Below are 20,333 nucleotides of genomic sequence, written 5' to 3'. Positions count from 1 at the left end.
TGTGAAGATAATGTGAGTCTCCCAACAATTCTCTGCACCCTGGAAAACTACAGTTCCCATGATTGGGGGGGGGCACAGTACTGTTTAAAGTGGTATGATACCACTATAAATGTATAGTGCAGATGGGGCCTTCAGCCTGGCAGAGATATTGCTCACCCTCAAAGGTTTAAAGAAAGACAAGCATAGCGCCAACTCCAGGCTTTGGAGACTCTTTGGGAAAGACACCCTCCTTCTAGGAGTCTGTAGCTTCACTGCCATTTTCACCAGCTGTTCAGGCTGCTCCTGTTCCTCGTTTCTATCACCTACTTTTAAAAAAGGGATGTCGGTGGTGCTGTGGTCTAAACCACTGAGCCTCTTGGGCTTGCTGATTGGAAGGTTGGCGGTTCAAATCCCCGGGACAGGGTGAGCACCTGTTGCTCTGTCCCAGCTCCTGACAACTTAGCAGTTCGAAAGCACGCCAGTGCAAGTAGATAAATAGGTACCGCTCCGTCAGGAAAGTAAACGGCATTCCATGAGCTCTGGTTTCCGTCACAGTGTTCCGTTGTGCCAGAAGCGGTTTAGTCATGCTGGCCACATGGCCCAGAAAGCTATCTGTGGACAAGCGCCAGCTCTCTCGGCCCAAAGCAAGATGAGCACCACACCCCATAGCTGCCTTTGACTGTACTTAACCGTCCAGGGGTCCTTCACCTTTACATTTTGTCTACCACTTGCTTTGCTTGTCAGGCAGAGAGCCAGTAAGCAAGGAGGCAGTGGCATCTACCACTCCTGCCAAGTGGCACCATGATTTAGCAGGTCCAGGTAAAAGGCAGATGGACAACCTCTTTCAATGGGGTGACAGTAAGAGCTGTTTGACAGTGGAACGGTCTCCCTCGGGAGGTTGTGGGCTCTCCTTCATTAGAGGTTCCATCAGCAACCTTTTATTCGACCGTCAGTCAGAAAAAGTACTGTATTTTTCGCACCATAACACGCACCCGACCATAACACGCACATAGTTTTTAGAGGAGGAAAACAAGAAAAAAAATATTCTAAACGAAACAGTGGATGTATGATTTTTGTGGTTCATGCTGTGGCCACAGACATGTGATCTGACGGTGAATTTGGGGTAGCCCAATGCAAAAATCTTGAGGATCCATGTGGATCCGTGCTTTGTAACCACGTTTTTGCACCACTGCGGCCCCAGGCAACAGTGGGTGTGTGATTTTTTTGGTGCAAGCTGTAGCCATGGACATGCTATGTGATCTGATGGTGAATTTGGGGTGACCCAGTGCAAAAATCCTGAGGATCCATGTGGATCCGTGCTTTGTAACCACGTTTTAAGTGGGGAGCGAAGGAAAAGCACTCAAGGGACAAGGTGCACGCATGGGGTGAAGAAGGATGTTGTTAATAATGCAGAAGAGGGGTATAAGAGAAGGCTCCTCTCCTCTCCCGCTTTGCTCCTTTAAAGGCTCTGCTTCTCTCCCTCTTCCCCAGCTCGCTGAAAAACTTTGCTGCTATTTAGCCAGCTGAGTGGGGAGGAGAAGGGACAGAGAGCCTGCTTGCGAAAAAATTTGCTGCTATTTAGCGAGCTGTTCTCTCCCTCCTCCCTGGCTCGCTGAAAAAAACAGCTCCGGACTCGTGTAAGCGGCTCCTCTCCTCTCCCGCTTTGCTCCTTTGCAGAAGCAGGCTCTCTGTCCCTCTCTCCTCCCCACTCAGCGGCTCTTCTCCTGCTTTGCTGTTTCAAAGCGAGCCACGGAGGAGGGAAGGAAGGGGAACCATGGATCCTCTGCTCACGACTGCAGCAGATCCCCCCGCCATTCGTAGGCATTCGCTCCATAACATGCACAGACATTTCCCCTTACTTCTAGGAGGAAAAAAGTGAGTGTTATGGTGCGAAAAATACGGTACATTTGTCAATACACAGGTAAACATCCAGGGAGATTTTAGAGCTTAGCCAACACTAAAATGGGCTAAACAGATAGCCCCATATCAATACAGTCAATTATAGTCTTGTGACGCTTAAAAGCTAAAAAAAGAAATTTGGCCACCAAGGAAGGTATAGCTCTAGTGACATTATTCAGCAAGTGTAAAACCTGGTTTTCTCCGGGTAGGAAGCTAAATTGACATAGGAGTGGGTCTATAAAGTTTTGTCTAAGCTCGGCATAAGAAGGGCAAGTCAAGAGAATGCTTGACCAAGCCGATCCTTGGCCCCAGCCTCAGAAAGGCAGTTTCCCAATGAGCAAACAAGACCAGGACAAGATAGGAAATACAGTGGTACCTCAGGTTAAGTACTTAATTCGTTCTGGGGGTCTGTTCTTAACCTGAAACTGTTCTTAACCTGAAGCACCACTTTAGCTAATGGGGCCTCCCACTGCCGCTGCATCACTGGAGCACGATTTCTGTTCTCAGCCTGAAGCAAAGTTCTTAACCCGAGGTACTATTTCTGGGTTAGCGGAGTCTGTAACCTGAAGCGTATGTAACCTGAAGCGTATGTAACCCGAGGTACCACTGTATACTTCAGATGCACGCAACGCTGCAGTTTTCCAGAAGGGCACAAGCACTGGGTTTCAACACAAACACTGTATTCCCAAGAATTTCCTAAACAAAAGCAGGGCTGAGGAGGGAGGTCATGTACAAGTCCCTTGCCAAGTCCTTAAGGGATTCTTTGGTAAACTCCTTGTGCTGACTTACCTTTTGACTGAGATCTGGGAATGTCACGCTCTCGTACGGAAAGGATGGGTCGTCCACAATGTGCCAGTGGAACACGTTGAATTTGTTATAGGCCATGGCATCCTAGGGAATTGGAGAGGAGCACACACAGTCCTGAGAAATTGATTAGCAACAGCTGCTGGCTGGCTTTCTCAAGAAGCAGCCCTGCAGAGCTCACGTGGGGTCCCAAAAGTGAGATGTACCCTGGGTGCTGTTTGTCACGGGACGTCTTCCCCACCCACAAATCTAGGGATGAGAAGAACCTGGAGCTCTCCAGATGGTATTGGACCGAAGTACCCATCATCCCTGACCAAAGGGCATGCTGGCAAGGACCAACGGGAGCTGGGAGTTCAGTGACATCTAGAAGGCAACAGGTTCCCCATCTCTGCACTAAACCATGCCTGAAATCACCTTTCTTCTCCAACATGGTCTACATTCATATATAAAAGGTAAAGGTAAAGGGACCCCTGACCATTAGGTCCAGTCGTGGCCAACTCTGGGGTTGTAGCGCTCATTTCACTTTATTGGCCGAGGGAGCCGGTGTACAGCTTCCGGGTCATGTGGCCAGCATGACTAAGCCGCTTCTGGAGAACCAGAGCAGCGCACGGAAACATCGTTTACCTTCCCGCCAGAGTGGTACCTATTTATCTACTTGCACTTTGACGTGCTTTGAACTGCTAGGTGGGCAAGAGCAGGGACCGAGCCACGGGAGCTCACCCCGTCGTGGGGATTCGAACCGCCAACCTTCTGATCGGCAAGTCCTAGGCTCTGTGGTTTAACCCACAGCGCCACCCACATCCCACATTAATATATAAATTATTACAATTACTAAGACTATTCAGAGAGACTTCAGAGGCTCCACGTTATGCTTTATCCAGTCCCACAAGTCTTCCAAAGCGAAGCAGGCAGCTAAAGCCAGAGCCTTTTCAGTTGTGGCCCCTGTCACTGGAATTCCCTTCGCAGGCAGGTTTGCCTGGCGAAGCCTGCATTTTCTTTTCAGGACCACGCAAAACTGCTTTCGTTTGCCCAGGCTTCCTCAGGGGTTCTGTTTTGTTTGTTAATCCTCCCTCCCTTCCTTTTTAAGTTTTATGCCATATATAAACCCCTAGATGCAATTAAACCTAAACATTGCAGAAAAGGAACATCCTAGACCCTTTCCTCTGGCGCTGAGCACTACGTCACAAGACACAACATGTATAAATGCAGCAGTGCCTGTGAGCAAGGGAGGAGTCAATAGGCACAGCAGTCAGAAGCAGATTTCTAAAGAGGGTTCTGCACTGTTTTTTAAAGCAGATCCACTTCCTGCCATGCTGGGGTCATTCCAGTCCATGTGCATTTCCTCCCAGTTTTAACCCCTTCTCATTCTTCAGGCTAAAACTGGGATTACTGCGGAATTGCAGGACCCTGTTGAACTATATTACGCCTGCAGAGATCATGGCAAGTGCATCTTGGCCCGTTTCAGGAATACCGTATTTTTCGCTCCATAGAATGCTCTTTTTCCGTCTTAAAAACTAAGGGGAAAAGTCTGTGCGTCCTATGGAATGAATGCAAGGGGGAGGCAGGCAGGAAAAGCCCCCAAGAGCCGCACACAAGTTTCGCGCAGCTCTTGCGGGCTTTTCCCCAGGAGGGAGAAGGGACTGACGCGGCCAGTCAGTCCCTTCTCCCTCGTCGTAGAAAAGTCTTGCACAACCATTCCAGCCGGGGGAGGCTGCGCAAGGCTATAGAGGAAGCCAAGGCAGCGAGCACGATCCATCCCGCTCGCTTCCTTGGCTTCCTCCTTAGCCTTGCGCAGCCTCCCCCAGCTGGAAAGGTTGTGCAAGGCTAAAGAAGCCAACTTTTTAAAAATCTCTCTATCTCTACCTCTTTTTCTTTTTTCTTCCGTTCTCCACCCCCTTCTTTTCCTCTGGATCAGTGTTTTTATCTAGATTAACGTTTTAGTTTGGAGGGGGGGATATTATAAAAAAGGAAACTTTGCAGCTTTTTTTTTAGTATACAATAAAAACAGATTTAACAAAACACAAAAGAAGGAAATAGCACAGAAGAGAAAAGGGAAAGAGGGGGGATACAAAGCCATTTACCAGAGGTAGATTTTAACCCTTGCCTCACCTGGGAGCTTCTCTGGGCAGGAATTCCCTCGGCTTAAGTGGGGTGGGGGAAGAGTGGCAGGTAGGGGGGTACCTACCTAGACAGTGAAGCCACATGTCTCTCTGATGAAAATTGGGAGTGGGCATTATGTGAAGTGGCTGTGGATCTCCTGTCGCAGAATTGTAGGACTGTATAGAGTTGGGAGGGCCACCCGAGGGTCATCTAGCCCAGCCCCCTCACTAGGTAGGAATCACAGCTAAAGAACGCCAGGCAGATGGTCCCCCAACCGCTGCTTAAAAGCCTCCAGTGGTGGAGACCCCCAACACCTTCCGAGGTCATAGAATTGCCGGGTTGGAAGGGAACCCCAGGAGTCATCTAGTCCAGCCCCAGTGGACAGCGGGCGAGATCCATCCCGCTGTGCAAGGCTAAAGAGGAAGCCAAGGCAGCGAGCGGGATGGATCGTGCTCACTGCCTTGGCTTCTTCTTTAGCCGCACTGGAGAGGTTTAGCTCCCGGCTGGAGAGGTTGCGTGGCTATGGCAGAAGCCAATACAGCCAGCGGGATGGATCCCGCTCGCTGTCTTGGCTTCTTTGCTCTTTGGGGCTGGGGGGGAAACCCGGGCTTCCCTCGCAGCCCCGAGAAGCTCTGGGAGAAGCTCTGCACGCAGCCTGTCCATTGCTCTTTGGGGCTGGGGGCGGAAATAATATTTTTTTCCTTGATTTCCCCCTCTAAAAACTAGGTGCGTCTTGTGGTCCGGTGCGTCCAATAGAGCGAAAAATATGGTAACTTTGGTTAGGTTCTGTAGCAGTGTTTCTCCAGCTTGGGTGTTGCGACTACAACTCGCATCATCCCTCTAAAATTTTCCCAATCTTCCAACTCAAACAGGTTAATTCATTTTCCTTTTTACATTAAAAAAAAAAGTCCAAAAGGGTTCTCTGATTATTACTAGTAAGTGTCAGCAATAGAGCAGAAAAATCTGGAGGACCACAGTTTCTACACTTCTGATTCGGATGATCATCTGAACCAGACTCGTGAGTTTTCCAGAAAGACTAGCGACACTAAGCCAAATTCACATACCAGTGTCTCCAGAATTGCTCTCAAAGGCAAGTAATGGCGTGACGTATCAAGCAGCAGACCTCGGTGAGCAAAGCGGGGAAAGTCAACTACATCTGTCTTGTTTATGCGGAACTGTGCAGGGGAGAAGATGAATGACAGTCAGGAGAGTCTCCAAAACCCTTCGATGGCAAAGAGCATCCCCAGTTTTTACTACTGCAGCCTTCCCCAAACCTGATGCTTCCTTCCACCCCCACCCAATGTTGTTGGTTCACATCTCTCATCACATCTGGGCATGGGTCTTCTGACTGGTATGGGGCAGCTGCTCCAAGTTTGCAAGTCTGATGGGCATGCCCTGAAAATAAATGGTATTTGCTGGATTAGTCCAATCAAACACCCCAAAAGCACAAGTTAGGAGATAATTCCTCTGCCCTGTCATCTCAAATCCCTTGCATGAGGGAAAGGATGACAGCTGGCAGAGGGCATGGTGGGAGTGAAATGCAACCCATTTGACTCAGGAACTGGGCATTTTTGAACTTAGCCTCTGCATCTGTTTTTTCAGCTGGCCCTGCTGAGACTCATTGTGGGTAGAGGTGGGGTAGAATATCCCATGGGCTATAATTCAGATGTTCTGTTATTCCAGTGCAGAGAAAGGAGAGCCTGCAGGATCAGGCCAATGGTCCTTCATGTGTTCACAGTGGCCAATCAGATGCATTACGTCAACATCACCAACCATGGAAGATCCATATTCACTCACCGCCCCATCATTGTCTCTCCAGGCGAGTTGGCTGAAGGTCTCCAGCCCTGTGGAACAAGGCAAGATCAACTTAAATGTACATGGTTTAAAAACAAAACATGGGAGCGTAGAAAGTTGTCAACCATTTGCCCATTGAGCTCAGCCAGCTGGGAGTGGCTCTCCAGGATTTCAAGCAGAGAGTCTCTCTCTACCTGCAGAGGCCGGGGATTGAACCTGTGACCTGCAGCATGCAAAGCAGACGCTCAGCCACTGAACTATGGACCTTCTGCTTATACAGACCCAGGAAGAGGGACCGTGGGAAAGCTCAGTTGCCTTACCTCTGAGAGCTCCCCATACAGTTTGTGCTCTTAGAAGCATCTGCTCATCTGAAACGGTCAGCTTATCTGAAAGAGCATCAAACAAAAGAGTTGTTAGGACTTCTTAAAATGTAGCCTCACTCAGAATTATGCCAGTACAGTGGACGCTCGTGTTGTGAACGTGATCCGTGTGAGATGCATGTTTGCAAGTACTGGAAAACCCAAGATTTGCCCACGCTGGAAGAATGGCAGATGCAACTGATGGACTATATGGAACTAGCAGAAATGACCGGCAGAATCCGAGACCTGGGAGAGGAAGCAGTGGAAGAGGATTGGAAGAAATTTAAGGACTATTTACAAAAACATTGTAAATTATATGAGTGCTAAGAAGGGTGCGAGATTGAAAATAACATGGCACCATTAAGTTAGCTGAAAAGAATATGAGAATGAGTGAATTTTAAGAGAAAGATAAATTTTGAATAAATATTATGTCTAAATTAGGTATTTAAGATTTAGATAAAAGTATTCAAAGTTAGGGACACAATATTGGAAATGTATAGAATAAGAATGGAAACAAGGTGATAAATTGCTGGTTAAAGTTGTATAAATTTGGAACGCAGGAGCGAGAGATGTGAGGAAGTCCAAAAAGCGAAGAAAATATGATTACTGCAAGTTGTTAACTCTATTTCTGCTTTTTTTCTTGCTTTGTTTTCTGTTTTTTCTGTTTTCTTTTTTATTGTATTAATAAAATCTTTAATAATTTTTTTTTTTAAAAAAAGAGATGCATGTTCGCAACCCGCAGCATTCGCAACCCACGTCTGTGCACACGCGGCTTGCAACCCTGCACTTTTGCACATGTGTGACCGCCAAAACCCGGAAGTAACCCGTTCCGGTACTTCCAGGTTTCGGCGGTCTGCAACCCGAAAAAACACAACCTGAAGAAGCTGTAACCCGAGGTATGACTGTATATAGGGAACCTCCGATAGATAACAAGTCTGTTCTTCTAGGTTTATAGCAGGGGTCAGCAGAAGGCAAATAAGGGATCTATACTGTGATTATCAGCAGCCTAGAAAGGGTTCCTGACTCCCAAATGTTCAGCAGCAGCAGCAACGAAAGTTCACTCCCATCAATTTGGCCAGCCTTCCCCAACCTGGTGCCCTTGAGGTGTTTGGCACTTTCAGCTCCTATTCACCCCAACCCGCATGGCAAGAGGTCAGCGATGAGATGAAAAGTTCAGTCATATCTAGAGGGTCTCAGTTTGACCTCCCCTGCTCTTATTCTTCCTAAAGTACATAGGGCAGTCTCTGAAATAAGCAAACGTACCCTAATTCAGCATTCAGTGAGTGATGTCTGCTGCAAAAGGTAAAGGACCCCTGAATGGCTAAGTACAGTCAAAGGCGACTATGGGGTTGCGGCACTCATCTCGCTTTCAGGCTGAGGGAGCCAGCGTTTGTCAACAGACAGCTTTCCAACTCATGTGGGCAGCTCCTGATGGAATGGAACACCATGATGGAAATCAGAGAGCACGGAAACGCTGTTTACCTTCATACCACTTATTCATCAACTTGAACTGGTGTGCTTTCAAATTGCTAGCTTGAATGGAGCTGGGACAGAACAACTTAAGCTCATCCCATCGTGTGGATTTGAACCGCCGACCTTCTGATCGGCAAGCGCAAGAGGCTCAGTGGTTTAGACCACAGCGCCACCAATACCTGCTTGCAATACTTTCCAGCTGCACTGAAGCAACTCTCAAGCACAGTTGCCCAAGCACAGTAGCCCACACAGCTCTGGAGGTGGTGCTAAGACACTTGGTTCTCTTACAGCTCTCTGAGGAGTCCAGCGAAGGGTAGCCATCACATCCTGGCTCAGTGACACTCACAAGAAGCTCATTACAGGCGTCCTCAGTGTGGGCGTTCCCTGCGAAACACAATTGAAGCAAGCAAGAAAGAACAAATGAAAGATCACAGATAAATCATGGTCTCTGCTAGCACAGGAAAGACCTGCCAATGAATTTGGGCAACGATTACACTTATTTTCCCCCTCCCCCTATCATATTATGAAAATTTTTGTTAGGGCTGAGAACATGGTGACCATTGTATCAAAATTGTATTGATGATGATACAATATAAAATTGAATTGCAATAGTAAAGAGTATGTGTCTTAGGCATAGATTTATGAGTTTTTAATTCTCATTTTTCTTTTGCTTGTCCACGCAATTTATTATCTGAAATAAAAGAAACCTCCTGTCCGTGGTGTTTGATCCTGCTCGTTCAAACATCCTGAGATCTTCTGGCAGGTGTCATTGTCAAATGATATGACAGGCGTCCACTACAACCTACATACATTCCAGAAACAACTGGAGGTATTTTTGTTCCAACAAGTTTCCCAACTGCATACCTGGGTTTTTACCACGAATGTCTGCTTTGTATGGCTCTACTTCTATTTGAAACACCTTTGCTGTTTTTGTGCTTTTAACTGTTTTGCATTATCTTTAGGGTACATTGCCCTGAGGTTGTTGTTCAGAAGGCAAATAATGACCCACGTTCTAGCTGGGCCAGAGGCTAATGCGGGAAGAGCAAGAAATATAAAGTTGACCTTTGTATACAAGGCTAGTTGCTACACCCCCCCCCAATTTATTGCAAGAGGTACAACCAGAGTTCAAGGACTCATTTGAGTTAGACAACAGCAACAACAATGCAAGGAGGGTGCAAAGTAGGGACTGTGAAGGGGCGTGGCCTACAGAGGGTCCTGGGGGCCAGAAAAAAAGTCTTAGAAATGCAACTAAATAAACATGACTTGCATTATTTTGGACAACAGCATTATTAGTGTAGTGGTACATTTTAAAATAATGCACATGACTGTGTTGATACTCTTTTTCCCCCCTATACATACACACATCCCAAACAGCAGCACCTCGTACCATAATATTTAGTCTATCAGAATGAGTACAAATGAAATCCTTTGCATACTTTTCACAGTTTTAAAACTGAAATAAAACTGCTGGATGCAATGCTTTCTACAAACAGAGGTCAGACTCGGCCACGCTCGGAGCTTTCAGTTCCCCAGCTTGGAAGGGAGGAAGCGGCGTGTCTCTGGGCATGCACAGAGTTCCCCTCGACAATCAAATCCCGCAAGCACCGTCCGGGATGGCAAAGCGTGCAGATATGAAAGAAGAGCGGTGCTTCTCCTTGAAAATCACCCTTAGCCCCCCGACCCCGCCTGACCTGCGTCTTCGAGTCCGGGAAGGAAAAGCAGCGCCCAGTAACGTCGGAACGCCTCGTCCAGCACCGAGCAGCCGGGCCCCACGGCCGACGAGTCGGCATAGCCGAAGCGGAAGCTCCCGGCTCGGAGGCAGCAGCCGCCCTGGGCAGCCTGGAGCAGCGACTGCGGCTGCGGCCACACGGCAGCGGCGGCGGCGGCGAGCAGGGAGAGCAGCGCGCAACGGAGCCCCGCCATGGTCGTCAGCCGAGCGCGCAGAGAAACGCCGCCGAGCGGAGGATGCGGCGCAGCGCAGAGGGAAGGGCGGGCGGGTCATGTGACCGTGCAAAAAAACCGGTCGGAGGGGAAGCGGGTGCTGCCCCGGGGACAAGGCGGAGTCAGGGAGTCGCCCCTGCAAACGAGCCTGGGGAGGAGAGGGCGAGGGGTTTGCAGCCCCCTCTCCGCCTGCAACCAGCGCCGGATTTACGTATAAGCTAAACAAGCTCTAGCTTAGGGCTCCACTCTCTTGGGAGCCTCCCCCAAAATTAAAGGAAAACACAAAGTGGATGTACATTTCCAAAATATAAGAACCAAATAAAATAAAAACAAAAAAATTCCTTCCAGTAGCACCTTAAAGACCAACTAAGTTAGTTCTTGGTATGAGCTTTCGTGTGCATGCACACTTCTTCAGATACACACGTGTGCATGCACACGAAAGCTCATAGCAAGAACTAACTTAGTTGGTCTTTAAGGTGCTACTGGAAGGAATTTTTTTTTTGTTTTGACTATGGCAGACCAACACGGCTACCTATCTGTAAATAAAATAAAAACCAACATACAGCAACAGTGTTTTGTGTTGTGTAAGCTCCTATGATGTAAGTCAGGGGTAGGCAAACTAAGGCCCGGGGGCCGGATCCGGCCCAATCGCCTTCTAAATCCGGTAGGTCCGGGAATCAGTGTGTTTTTACATGAGTAGAATGTGTGCTTTTATTTAATTTTTTTCCATTTTTTAAAAATGGGTTTTCACAACATTATAAACAAACAAACACATAAAACAAACAAACATAAATCACAATCTTATTAAAAATTATGCTTATTAACATTGTTAAGTGACTTACTTCCCCTTGGTTGAATTTCATTGCATGTCCTTTTAACGGTTTTCCAAATCATAGTTCTTAAAATAATTTAACTTAAACATTAACATCCTTAGATCTTCACATTATGAAATTAAACATATTAACTCATCATTTACCTTAAATAAAATCCTAAGCCAATTAAGTATCTGCAAGCTGTTTTCAGTTAGTTTATCTTAACATGTTTAACTAAGTAATCATTAAATTTGATCCAATCTTCCTGATACTCCTCCTCCTTCTGGTCGCGGACTCTTCCGGTTAGGTCGGCTAGCTCCGAAAAATCCATCATCTTCATCTGCCGTTCTTCTATCGAATGTGTACTTTTATTTAAAATGTACCTCTGGGTTATTTGTGGGGCATAGGAATTTGTTCATTTTTTTTCCCTTTTCAAAATATAGTCCGGCCTGCGCACCTTAGTTTGGGGACCCCTGCTCTAGAGCAGAAGAAAACAAGCTTGCTCCCTCTTCCATGTGACAGACCTTGAGATATTTTAAGGTGGCTATCATATCATATTTCCTCTCAGTCTCCTCTTTTCCAGGCTAAATACACCCAGCTCCTTCTGTAGCACCCTGCTTGTGGTTAACACTTAGCTGGAATGAAATATTCAACGCAGCAATAGAGAAATTAAAATAATAATTTATTTGTCAGACAAATAAATGATAGGCACAGTGGTACTGTATATGGTTACCAAAGCTCTGCCCATCCTCCAACCCTGATGGCCAGCACTTATACAGTGGTGCCCCGCAAGACGAATGCCTCGCAAGACGAAAAACCCGCAAGACGAAAGGGTTTTTCGGTTTTTGCGACGCTTCGCTAGACGATTTTCCCTATGGGCTTGCTTCGCAAGACGAAAGCCCATAGGGAAATCTCCGGGGAGCTCTTTTAAATGCTGGCGGTGGGGAGCAAAGCCTTTCCCCCCCCCTCCGGACTTCAGAAGTGGTCCAGGAAGGCCGGCGGGGGCAAAAGGCTTTGCTCCCCACCGCCAGCATTTTAAAAGCGGTCCGGGATAGCAGGGAAGCGCTTCCCGCTATCCCGGACGGCTTTTGAAGGCAGGCGGGGGGGAGCAAAGACTTTTTTTTTTTTTGATAAATATTTTATTAGGTTTTTAATAAACAAATTTCCACTTTCAAATACATACTTCCATAGATCCAATGGACTCCCCCCATCTCCCAAGCACTGCATTCCCTGTGTAACCAAAACCTCAGCAATTTGTTAACTTATTTTATACATAACAATATATCTTCCATTTTATCGTGTTATCTGATGTAAACATTTCAGTACAATTGCATTAATTTTTAATTTCCACACAATAAAAATATTTCATTATCTCACTTCTGTCTTATAGTGTCTTATTTATCAATTCAGAAATTTGCCGATACTGAAGCTATACCTTCCTAGAAAGGAGCATTTTTTAACATTCATACAACTTATAATGCTTTTTCAAATAGTCCTTAAAATTTTCCCAAACTTCCTCCGTTTCTTCTTCTCCCGAGTCTCGAATTCTGCCAGTCATTTCAGCCAACTCCATATAGTCCATCAGCTGCGTCTGCCATTCTTCCAATGTGGGTAGATTTTGTGTCTTCCAGTGCTTTGCCAACAAAATCCTCGCTGCTGTAGTAGCGTACATAAAGAAAGTTCTATCTTTCTTGACCATCCTCTGGTCTACCATGCCCAGAAGGAAGGCCTCCGGTTTCTTAGGTAAGGTGAATCTCAGCACCTTTTTTAGTTCATTATGTATCATTTCCCAGAAGGCCTTCACTTTCGGGCAGGTCCACCAGAGGTGTAAAAATGTCCCTTCCTCTTCCTTACATTTCCAACATTTATTATCGGACAGGTGATATATCTTTGCAAGCTTGACTGGGGTCATGTACCACCGGTATATCATTTTCATAATGTTTTCCTTCAAGGCAGTACATGCCGTGAATTTCATTCCGGTGTTCCATAACCTTTCCCAGTCTTCAAACATAATGTTATGCCCCAAGTCCTGTGCCCACTTTATCATAGAGGATTTGACAATCTCATCCTGTGTGTTCCATTTAAGCAGCAAGTTATACATTCTCGAAATTAGCTTAGATTTTGGCTCAAGCAACTCTGTTTCTAGTTTCGATTTTTCCTCCTGAAAACCCACTTTTTTGTCTGCTTTAAAAACTTCCTGGATTTGAGCATAATGCAACCAATCTCGCACCTTGTTTTTTAACTTTTCCATACTCTGTAACCTCCATTTATCACCAATTTTTTCAATTATTTCCCAATATTTAGGCCAGTGGGCCTCCATATTGAGTCTTTTACGTGCTTTGGCCTCCATCGGTGAGAGCCACCTCGGAGTTTTACTCTCCAATAAGTCTTTATATTTTGACCAGACCATGAAAATTGCCCTTCTGACAATATGGTTTTTGAACAATTTATGAACTTTAACCTTGTCATACCACAAATATGCATGCCACCCAAAAGCATTATCAAATCCCTCCAGGTCAAGGACATCGGTGTTCTCCAATAAAATCCAATCCTTCAACCAGCAGAGGGCTGCAGCTTCATAATATAACCTCAAGTCCGGCAGGGCAAACCCCCCTCTTTCTTTCGCATCTGTTAGTATTTTAAACTTTATTCGGGGCTTTTTGCCCTGCCAGACAAATTTAGATAAATCCCTCTGCCATTTTCCAAAACATTCCACCTTATCCACGATCTGGAGGGCCTGAAATAAAAATAGCATTTTCGGCAATACATTCATCTTTATAGCAGCTATTCTGCCCAGCAAGGAAAGTTTTAATCTTGACCATATTTCCAGATCTCTTTTGATCTCTGACCAACATTTCTCATAGTTGTCCTTAAATAAATTCAAATTTTTGGAGGTCAAATGGACCCCTAGGTACTTTACTTTTTTGACCACATTTAGTTCTGTTTCTTTTCTGAACTCCTCTATTTCAGTAGTTGTCAAGTTTTTTGCTAAAACTTTAGTTTTTTGTTTATTCAGCTTGAATCCCGCCACCCGACCAAAGTCAGAAATTAATTCTAACGCTCTTTTAGTACTAGAGGCTGGCTCCTGTAATGTTAATACCAAGTCATCTGCAAAAGCTTTCAGTTTATATTGTTTCTCTCCGACCACAATTCCCTGTGTCAACCGGTCATTTCTAATCATGTTCAATAGCACCTCCAGGACTGAAATAAACAACAGAGGAGATAGAGGGCACCCCTGTCGTGTCCCTTTTTCAATTTTGAACTCCTCTGTCACCACGTTGTTTACTATCAATTTAGCTTTTTGTTCTGAATAAATTGCTTCTATTCCATTTTCAAACCCCCGCCCTACTCCCATCCTTTCCAAATTTTTCTTCATAAACAGCCAAGAAATGTTGTCAAAGGCCTTCTCCGCATCAATAAAAATCAACACCGCTCTTGTGTTTGAATTAATCTGTAAAAACTCCAAAATGTCAATGATGTTTCTTGTGTTGCCAAATAAATGCCTCCCAGGGAGAAAGCCTGCTTGGTCCTTATGAATCACTTCATTTAAGACTTTCTTAAACCTACTTGCCAAAATGTCTGCAAAAATTTTGTAATCCACATTTAGGAGTGAGATAGGACGGTAGTTTTTAAGTTGAGTTTTTTCAGATTCTAGTTTTGGGATCAACGTGATGAAAGCTTCTTTCCACGTTTCCGGTGCCTTCCTCCCCTCCATAATCTGGTTGCAAACTTCCAGCAATGGTTGTATCAATGAATCCTTCAGTACCTTATAATATTTGGAAGTAAGCCCATCAGGTCCCGGAGATTTGCCCAGTTGAAGGTTCTGAATGGCGCATTCAATTTCTTGAGTTGTAATATTACAGTTCAGGATTGCTCTCATTTCCTGGGGTATTTTTTGTAGTCCATTAGTTATAACAAATTGGTCCACCTCTGAGCTTTTTTGTGGCCTTTGAGAATAAAGTTCTTTGAAATATCTCTGGAAGGACTTTCTAATTTCGTCGGGTTTCTGAACCATTCTCCCTTCAATCTCTAGATTTGTAACTGTGTTAAGTTTTTGTCTCTTTTTCAACTGCCAAGCCAACAATTTTCCACATTTGTTAGCAGATTCAAAGGATCTTTGTTTCATTTGTTTAATTTTCCATTCCACCTCTTGATTTATCAGTTTCGAATATTGTGCCTGGAAAAACTTCACTTCTCTCAATACTTCCTTTGATTTAGGCCTGGATCTCAGTTTTCTCTCTCCTTCTCTTATTTTCTCCAAGATCTTCTCCTTCTTTTCATTCCAGAGTCTTTTTTTAATCGTGTTCTGTTGTATTAGAAACCCTCTTATAACTGCTTTGCTTGCGTCCCAGATTATTCTTTTTTCCACATTTGTCTTTAAGTTTATTTCAAAATAGTCCTTTAAAACTTTTTGGGCCTTCTTAACAATCTCCTGATCTCTTAACAAAGCGTCATTCATTCTCCATCTGAACGATCCGGTTGTATTTAGTCTCAATTCCATTCTCAAGGCGTTGTGGTCGGAGCAGGTTTTTGGGCAGATTTCCACTTTTCTGGTCTTAGGTGCCAGCCCTCTAGTTATCCATATTTGGTCGATTCGCGTCCATGTCATATGGGCCTCAGAAAAAAAAGTTCCTTCTTTCCCTAGAGGGTTCTTGATCCTCCATATGTCAATCAAATCCAAATTGTCAGTCATTTCAAAAAAGGTTTTTGGTAGTCTGCCATCTTTCGTTATATTAGCACTTTGTGACTTATCCATATTCACTGAGGCGACACCGTTCATATCTCCCAACATGATAATGTTGTTATAGTCCAAATAGTCCAGCATAATCTCGTGCAGCTTCTTAAAAAATTCCGATTTTCCATCATTTGGGGCGTAGATTCCTAGAATTAAAAACTTTTCTCCTTGTGTCTGGATTTCAATTGCCAAAATTCTGCCCTGTTCATCTTTAAATACAAATTTTGGGGACAAGTTCTCCTTTGCATAAATCACCACTCCTCTTTTCTTAACTTTATCCGATGAAATAAATTCTTGGCCTAACCTTTTATTGATTAACACTTTTCTGTGGAGTCTTGTCACATGCGTTTCTTGCAGGCAGATAATGTCCAATTGTTCTTTTTTCAAAATATGAAATACTTTTCTGCGTTTTTCTGGGGAATTCCCGCCATTTATATTCCAACTAAGAAGCTGTAGAGACATCCCGGCCTACTTCTTGGGTATCACAGTTGGGTATCTAATTTGTCGTCCTTTTCCGGAAGCTGTGGTGCCGGGCCGCCTCCAGATGATATGGATCCTGGTGGTAATCCCGGTGGTGGAGGCCAGGAATCTGCAGCTCTCTTTTGGAGGTCCTCCTCGTTGTCGTGTAGGAACTTCTGGTGGTCTTCTGGTGTTTTAATTCTTACCTTCTTTCCTCTATAGGTGAATGACAGACCTTGAGGAAATTCCCACCTATAAGGGATTGCGTTGTATCTTAACAATTTGGCCAAGTCTGTGTATGTGGCTCTAAGGTCCAACAAATATTTAGGAATGTCTCTGTAAATTTCTGCCCTTTTGCCTTCAACTTCCAGGGATTTTTTAAAATGTTGGCCTAATATCTTGTCTCTTTCCTCTCTTGTTCTCAAACAAACCAAAGAGTCTCTGGACTTATCTTTCTTAACCGATCTTCCCAGTCTGAAGGCCGTCACAATCCTGAAATCTTTATCTTCTTCAACCCCCCAAAATTTAGAAAACAACTCCGTCAAGAATTTCTCTAGGTTGCCCTGTTCCAACTCTGGGACAGCCCTCAGCCTAAGATTACATTCCTTACTTTTCAGTTCCACCATTGACAGGTAGGCTTGCTGTTCTCCTACCTGTCTTTTCAAAGGTCTTACTTCCCCTTTGATCTCTTCCACCTTCTTGCACGCTTGCTCAGCTTTTTGATTGGCTTCCGCAGCTAGTTTGTAGTTCTCCGCCGTAGCTCCTTGCAGTTTCTCAATAGCCTGAGTGTGCTGCGAAACCTGATCTGTTAACTTGCTGATAGTAGATGTAGCTCTATCAATTTTAGATGACTGATCGTCCACCTTCTTATTCAGAAGTGCCAGTTGTTCCAAAATTTGTTTCAAGACTGGATCAGTTCCTCCAGCTGCCATTTCTTCTGTAGCAGGCGTTTCAACTTCTTCCTCCTGCGCCGTCAGCACAGTTGGCACCGAGGATCTACGATGATGAATCAAGGTTGTTTGGACAAGCTGCCCAGCTCTCTTATCTTTTTTCTTTTCTTTAGCTTCCTCAGCTAAAGCTTCCTTAGCTTTAGCTGCTCTTGTTTTCGCTGGGCCACTCATTCCCCAGCTGCTGTTCAAGGTCAAATAGTCTTTCAATCCATGAGAAAGGCAAGCCCAGAGTATAAACAATTAAACCACAAAAAATCCCAATAGGATACAGTTCCCAGACCTCAATGCCTCCGCAAATCCACTAGGGGGGGTTTTCATAGGAAAGAAAGTTTCTTTTCCACCATCAAAGCTCCTATTTCAACTGAAGTCCCCAAGTTCAGAAAGGAGGCTTTCAGAAAGTTCTGTTTCAAATTAGTGCCACAAGGTAACGGAGAGGTTTCAATGACAGTATTAAAGCGATAGTGTATCCATCAATGCAACAGTTTATGTTAAGAAAAAAGTTTCAGCAGCCTGACAGTACTCCTTTACAACACTGGCAGTCCAATAACTCGGTTATCCCCTTCAATTCCACATCTCTTCACAGTAGGAGGAGGATTCTCTAACACAATGAACCAAAAAATTTACTTCTTCACTCTTTTCAATTTCTAGAAACACACAGTCTATTAATGCCCCTTCTTACTTCTTTCAAAGTCTCTTTTTAGCGCTTCAGCCCGCATCGGGTTCTTTTGCTTTGCTCTGATTAGCAGGACCGGAAGGCGGACTTCCTGTTACTCGCCTCCCGTTTTCAGCCGAAATAGACAAATTTAAATTAATCCTTAATCAGTTCTTTGGTACCCCTTACTCACGGGTAGATTGCAGCCAATTTCGATGTTTTTCAAGAAGAAAGGTCGGCGCTCATCAGCAACAGCAGCGCGGCTTCACTTCCGCGAAAAGAGCGATGAACTCACAGCGCCGCTCCCCCGTTCACGATCCGGAGCCTCTTACGAGGTCCCTTCCTCGCTTCTGGGGGGGCTTCTGGCACCCGCCGAGTCCCACGGCCACAGGCTCGCTCTGCCTGCGGTTTATCTGAATGGGTCTCCGCTTCGCCGTAGCGGACGACCCTTTTTCGCGGAGCCCCTCTTCACTGAGTAAAGAGGACCGCCATTGCCGTTTTGCGCCGCCTCCGGAAGGACCTCTTCCGAAGGCGGGCGAGGGGCAAAAGTCTTTGTCCCCCCTGCCTGCCTAACCGGGGGCTTTTAAATCGCCCCGGGACTGTCCCGGGGCGATTTAAAAGCCCCTGGACGGCTTTTGAAGGCAGGCGGGGGGGAGCAAAGACTTTGGCCCCCGCCGGCCTTCAGAAGAGGTCCTGGACCTCTTCTGAAGGCCGGCGGGGGGCGAAAGTCTTTGCTCCCCCCTGCCTGACCTTCCCGGGAGAGCGGAAAAACGCGCTGCGATTCTCCGCTCTCCCCGACGGCTTTTGAAGGCAGGCGGGGGGGAGCAAAGACTTTAAAAGGCGATTTAAAAGTCCCGGTTAGGCAGGCAGGGGGGACAAAGACTTTTGCCCCCCGCCCGCCTTCGGAAGAGGTCCTGGACCTCTTCCGAAGGCGGGCGGGGGGCAAAAGTCTTTGTCCCCCCTGCCTGCCTTCCCGGGAGAGCGGGAAGGCAGCGCTGCGTTTTCCGCTCTCCCGGGAAGGCAGGCAGGGGGGGAGCAAAGACTTTTGCCCCCCGCCAGCCTTCAGAAGAGGTCCCTCTTCTGAAGGCTGGCGGGGGGCAAAAGTCTTTGCTACCCCCCCCGCCTGCCTTCAAAAGCCGTCAGGGGGCTTTTAAATCGCCCTGGACAGTCCCAGGGCGATTTAAAAGCCCCCGGTTTGGCAGGCAGGGGGGACAAAGACTTTTGCCCCTCGCCCGCCTTCGGAAGAGGTCCTGGACCTCTTCTGAAGGCTGGCGGGGGGGGCAAAAGTCTTTGCTCCCCCCTGCCTGCCTTCCCGGGAGAGCGGGAAGGCAGCGCTGCTTCTCCGCTCTCCCGGGAAGGCAGGCGGGGGAAGCAAAGACTTTCGCCCCCCGCCGGCCTTCAGAAGAGGTCGGGGGACAGACTGTCCCCGGACCTGGTCTGAAGGCGGTTTCCTGGACCTCTTCCGAAGGCGGGCGGGGGACAAAGACTTTTGCCCCCCGCCTGCCTTCGGAAGAGGTCCCTCTTCTGAAGGCTGGCGGGGGGCAAAAGTCTTTGCTACCCCCCCGCCTGCCTTCAAAAGCCGTCCGGGGGCTTTTAAATCGCCCCGGACAGTCCCGGGGTGATTTAAAAGCCCCCGGTTAGGCAGGCAGGGGGGACAAAGACTTTTGCCCCCCACCTGCCTTCCCGGGAGAGCGGGAAGGCAGCGCTGCTTCTCCGCTCTCCCGGGAAGGCTGGCGGGGGAAGCAAAGACCTTCGCCCCCCGCCAGCCTTCAGAAGAGGTTGGGGGACAGACTGTCCCCGGACCTGGTCTGAAGGCGGTTTCCATAGGAACGCATTAATTGATTTTTAATGCATTCCTATGGGAAACCGTGCTTCGCAAGACGAAAAACTCGCAAGACGAAAAGACTTGCGGAACGAATTAATTTCGTCTTGCAAGGCACCACTGTATTTCCTCAACCCAGCCCCCTTGCTCCTCCTTTGGCTGCCTCTGTCCAATCAGCCTGGTTGAAATTCCTATTGGCTGTTTGCTAGAACCAATCATAAAAGATACACCCATTTCCTATTACCTTTTATGGGAGGCAAAGAGCTATATTTCCTTCTATCCATAAATGGCAAACAAGTAGCCATATATCTTACATTTGCCTCAACAAGGCACCTTAATTACCAGATCACCTTTTGTCCTTGTTGCCCCTCCATTCCAAAATAGATGGCTAAAACAGATGGCTCATGGTCTTACAGAGATCTTGGGTTCACATTCTCACACACCATCAATGAAATAAGAATCTAACATAAGAATCTAACATTTCTTACTTTCTAAATCCTTTGCATAATTACATTTAAGCCAACAAATCTCATACATTAACATAGATTGCTTTT

The 20,333-nt window shown here is 46.2% G+C and overlaps 1 protein-coding gene and 1 long non-coding RNA gene across 2 annotated transcripts in view; both read right to left on the bottom strand.

Annotated features, from left to right (window-relative positions):
• HEXA (hexosaminidase subunit alpha) overlaps nucleotides 1-10,346 on the bottom strand; it is a 28,104-nt gene extending 17,758 nt beyond the window's left edge. The window contains exons 1-6 of the mRNA XM_081887715.1: nucleotides 10,100-10,346; nucleotides 8,697-8,792; nucleotides 6,897-6,962; nucleotides 6,580-6,626; nucleotides 5,847-5,957; nucleotides 2,668-2,769 (exon numbers count right to left, since the gene is read on the bottom strand). Of these exons, the coding sequence (XP_081743841.1) occupies nucleotides 2,668-2,769; nucleotides 5,847-5,957; nucleotides 6,580-6,626; nucleotides 6,897-6,962; nucleotides 8,697-8,792; nucleotides 10,100-10,331 (654 nt within the window). The 5' untranslated portion in view covers nucleotides 10,332-10,346. The remainder of the gene's footprint in view (nucleotides 1-2,667; nucleotides 2,770-5,846; nucleotides 5,958-6,579; nucleotides 6,627-6,896; nucleotides 6,963-8,696; nucleotides 8,793-10,099) is intronic.
• LOC309356386 overlaps nucleotides 1-20,333 on the bottom strand; it is a 63,484-nt gene that overhangs the window by 20,089 nt on the left and 23,062 nt on the right. The gene's annotated exons all lie outside the window — the stretch shown is intronic.

Source organism: Podarcis melisellensis, assembly GCF_964234715.1.
Source record: "Podarcis melisellensis genome assembly, chromosome: 14".
Taxonomy (NCBI): domain Eukaryota; kingdom Metazoa; phylum Chordata; class Lepidosauria; order Squamata; family Lacertidae; genus Podarcis; species Podarcis melisellensis.
This window is presented reverse-complemented; position numbering and strand designations above follow the sequence as displayed.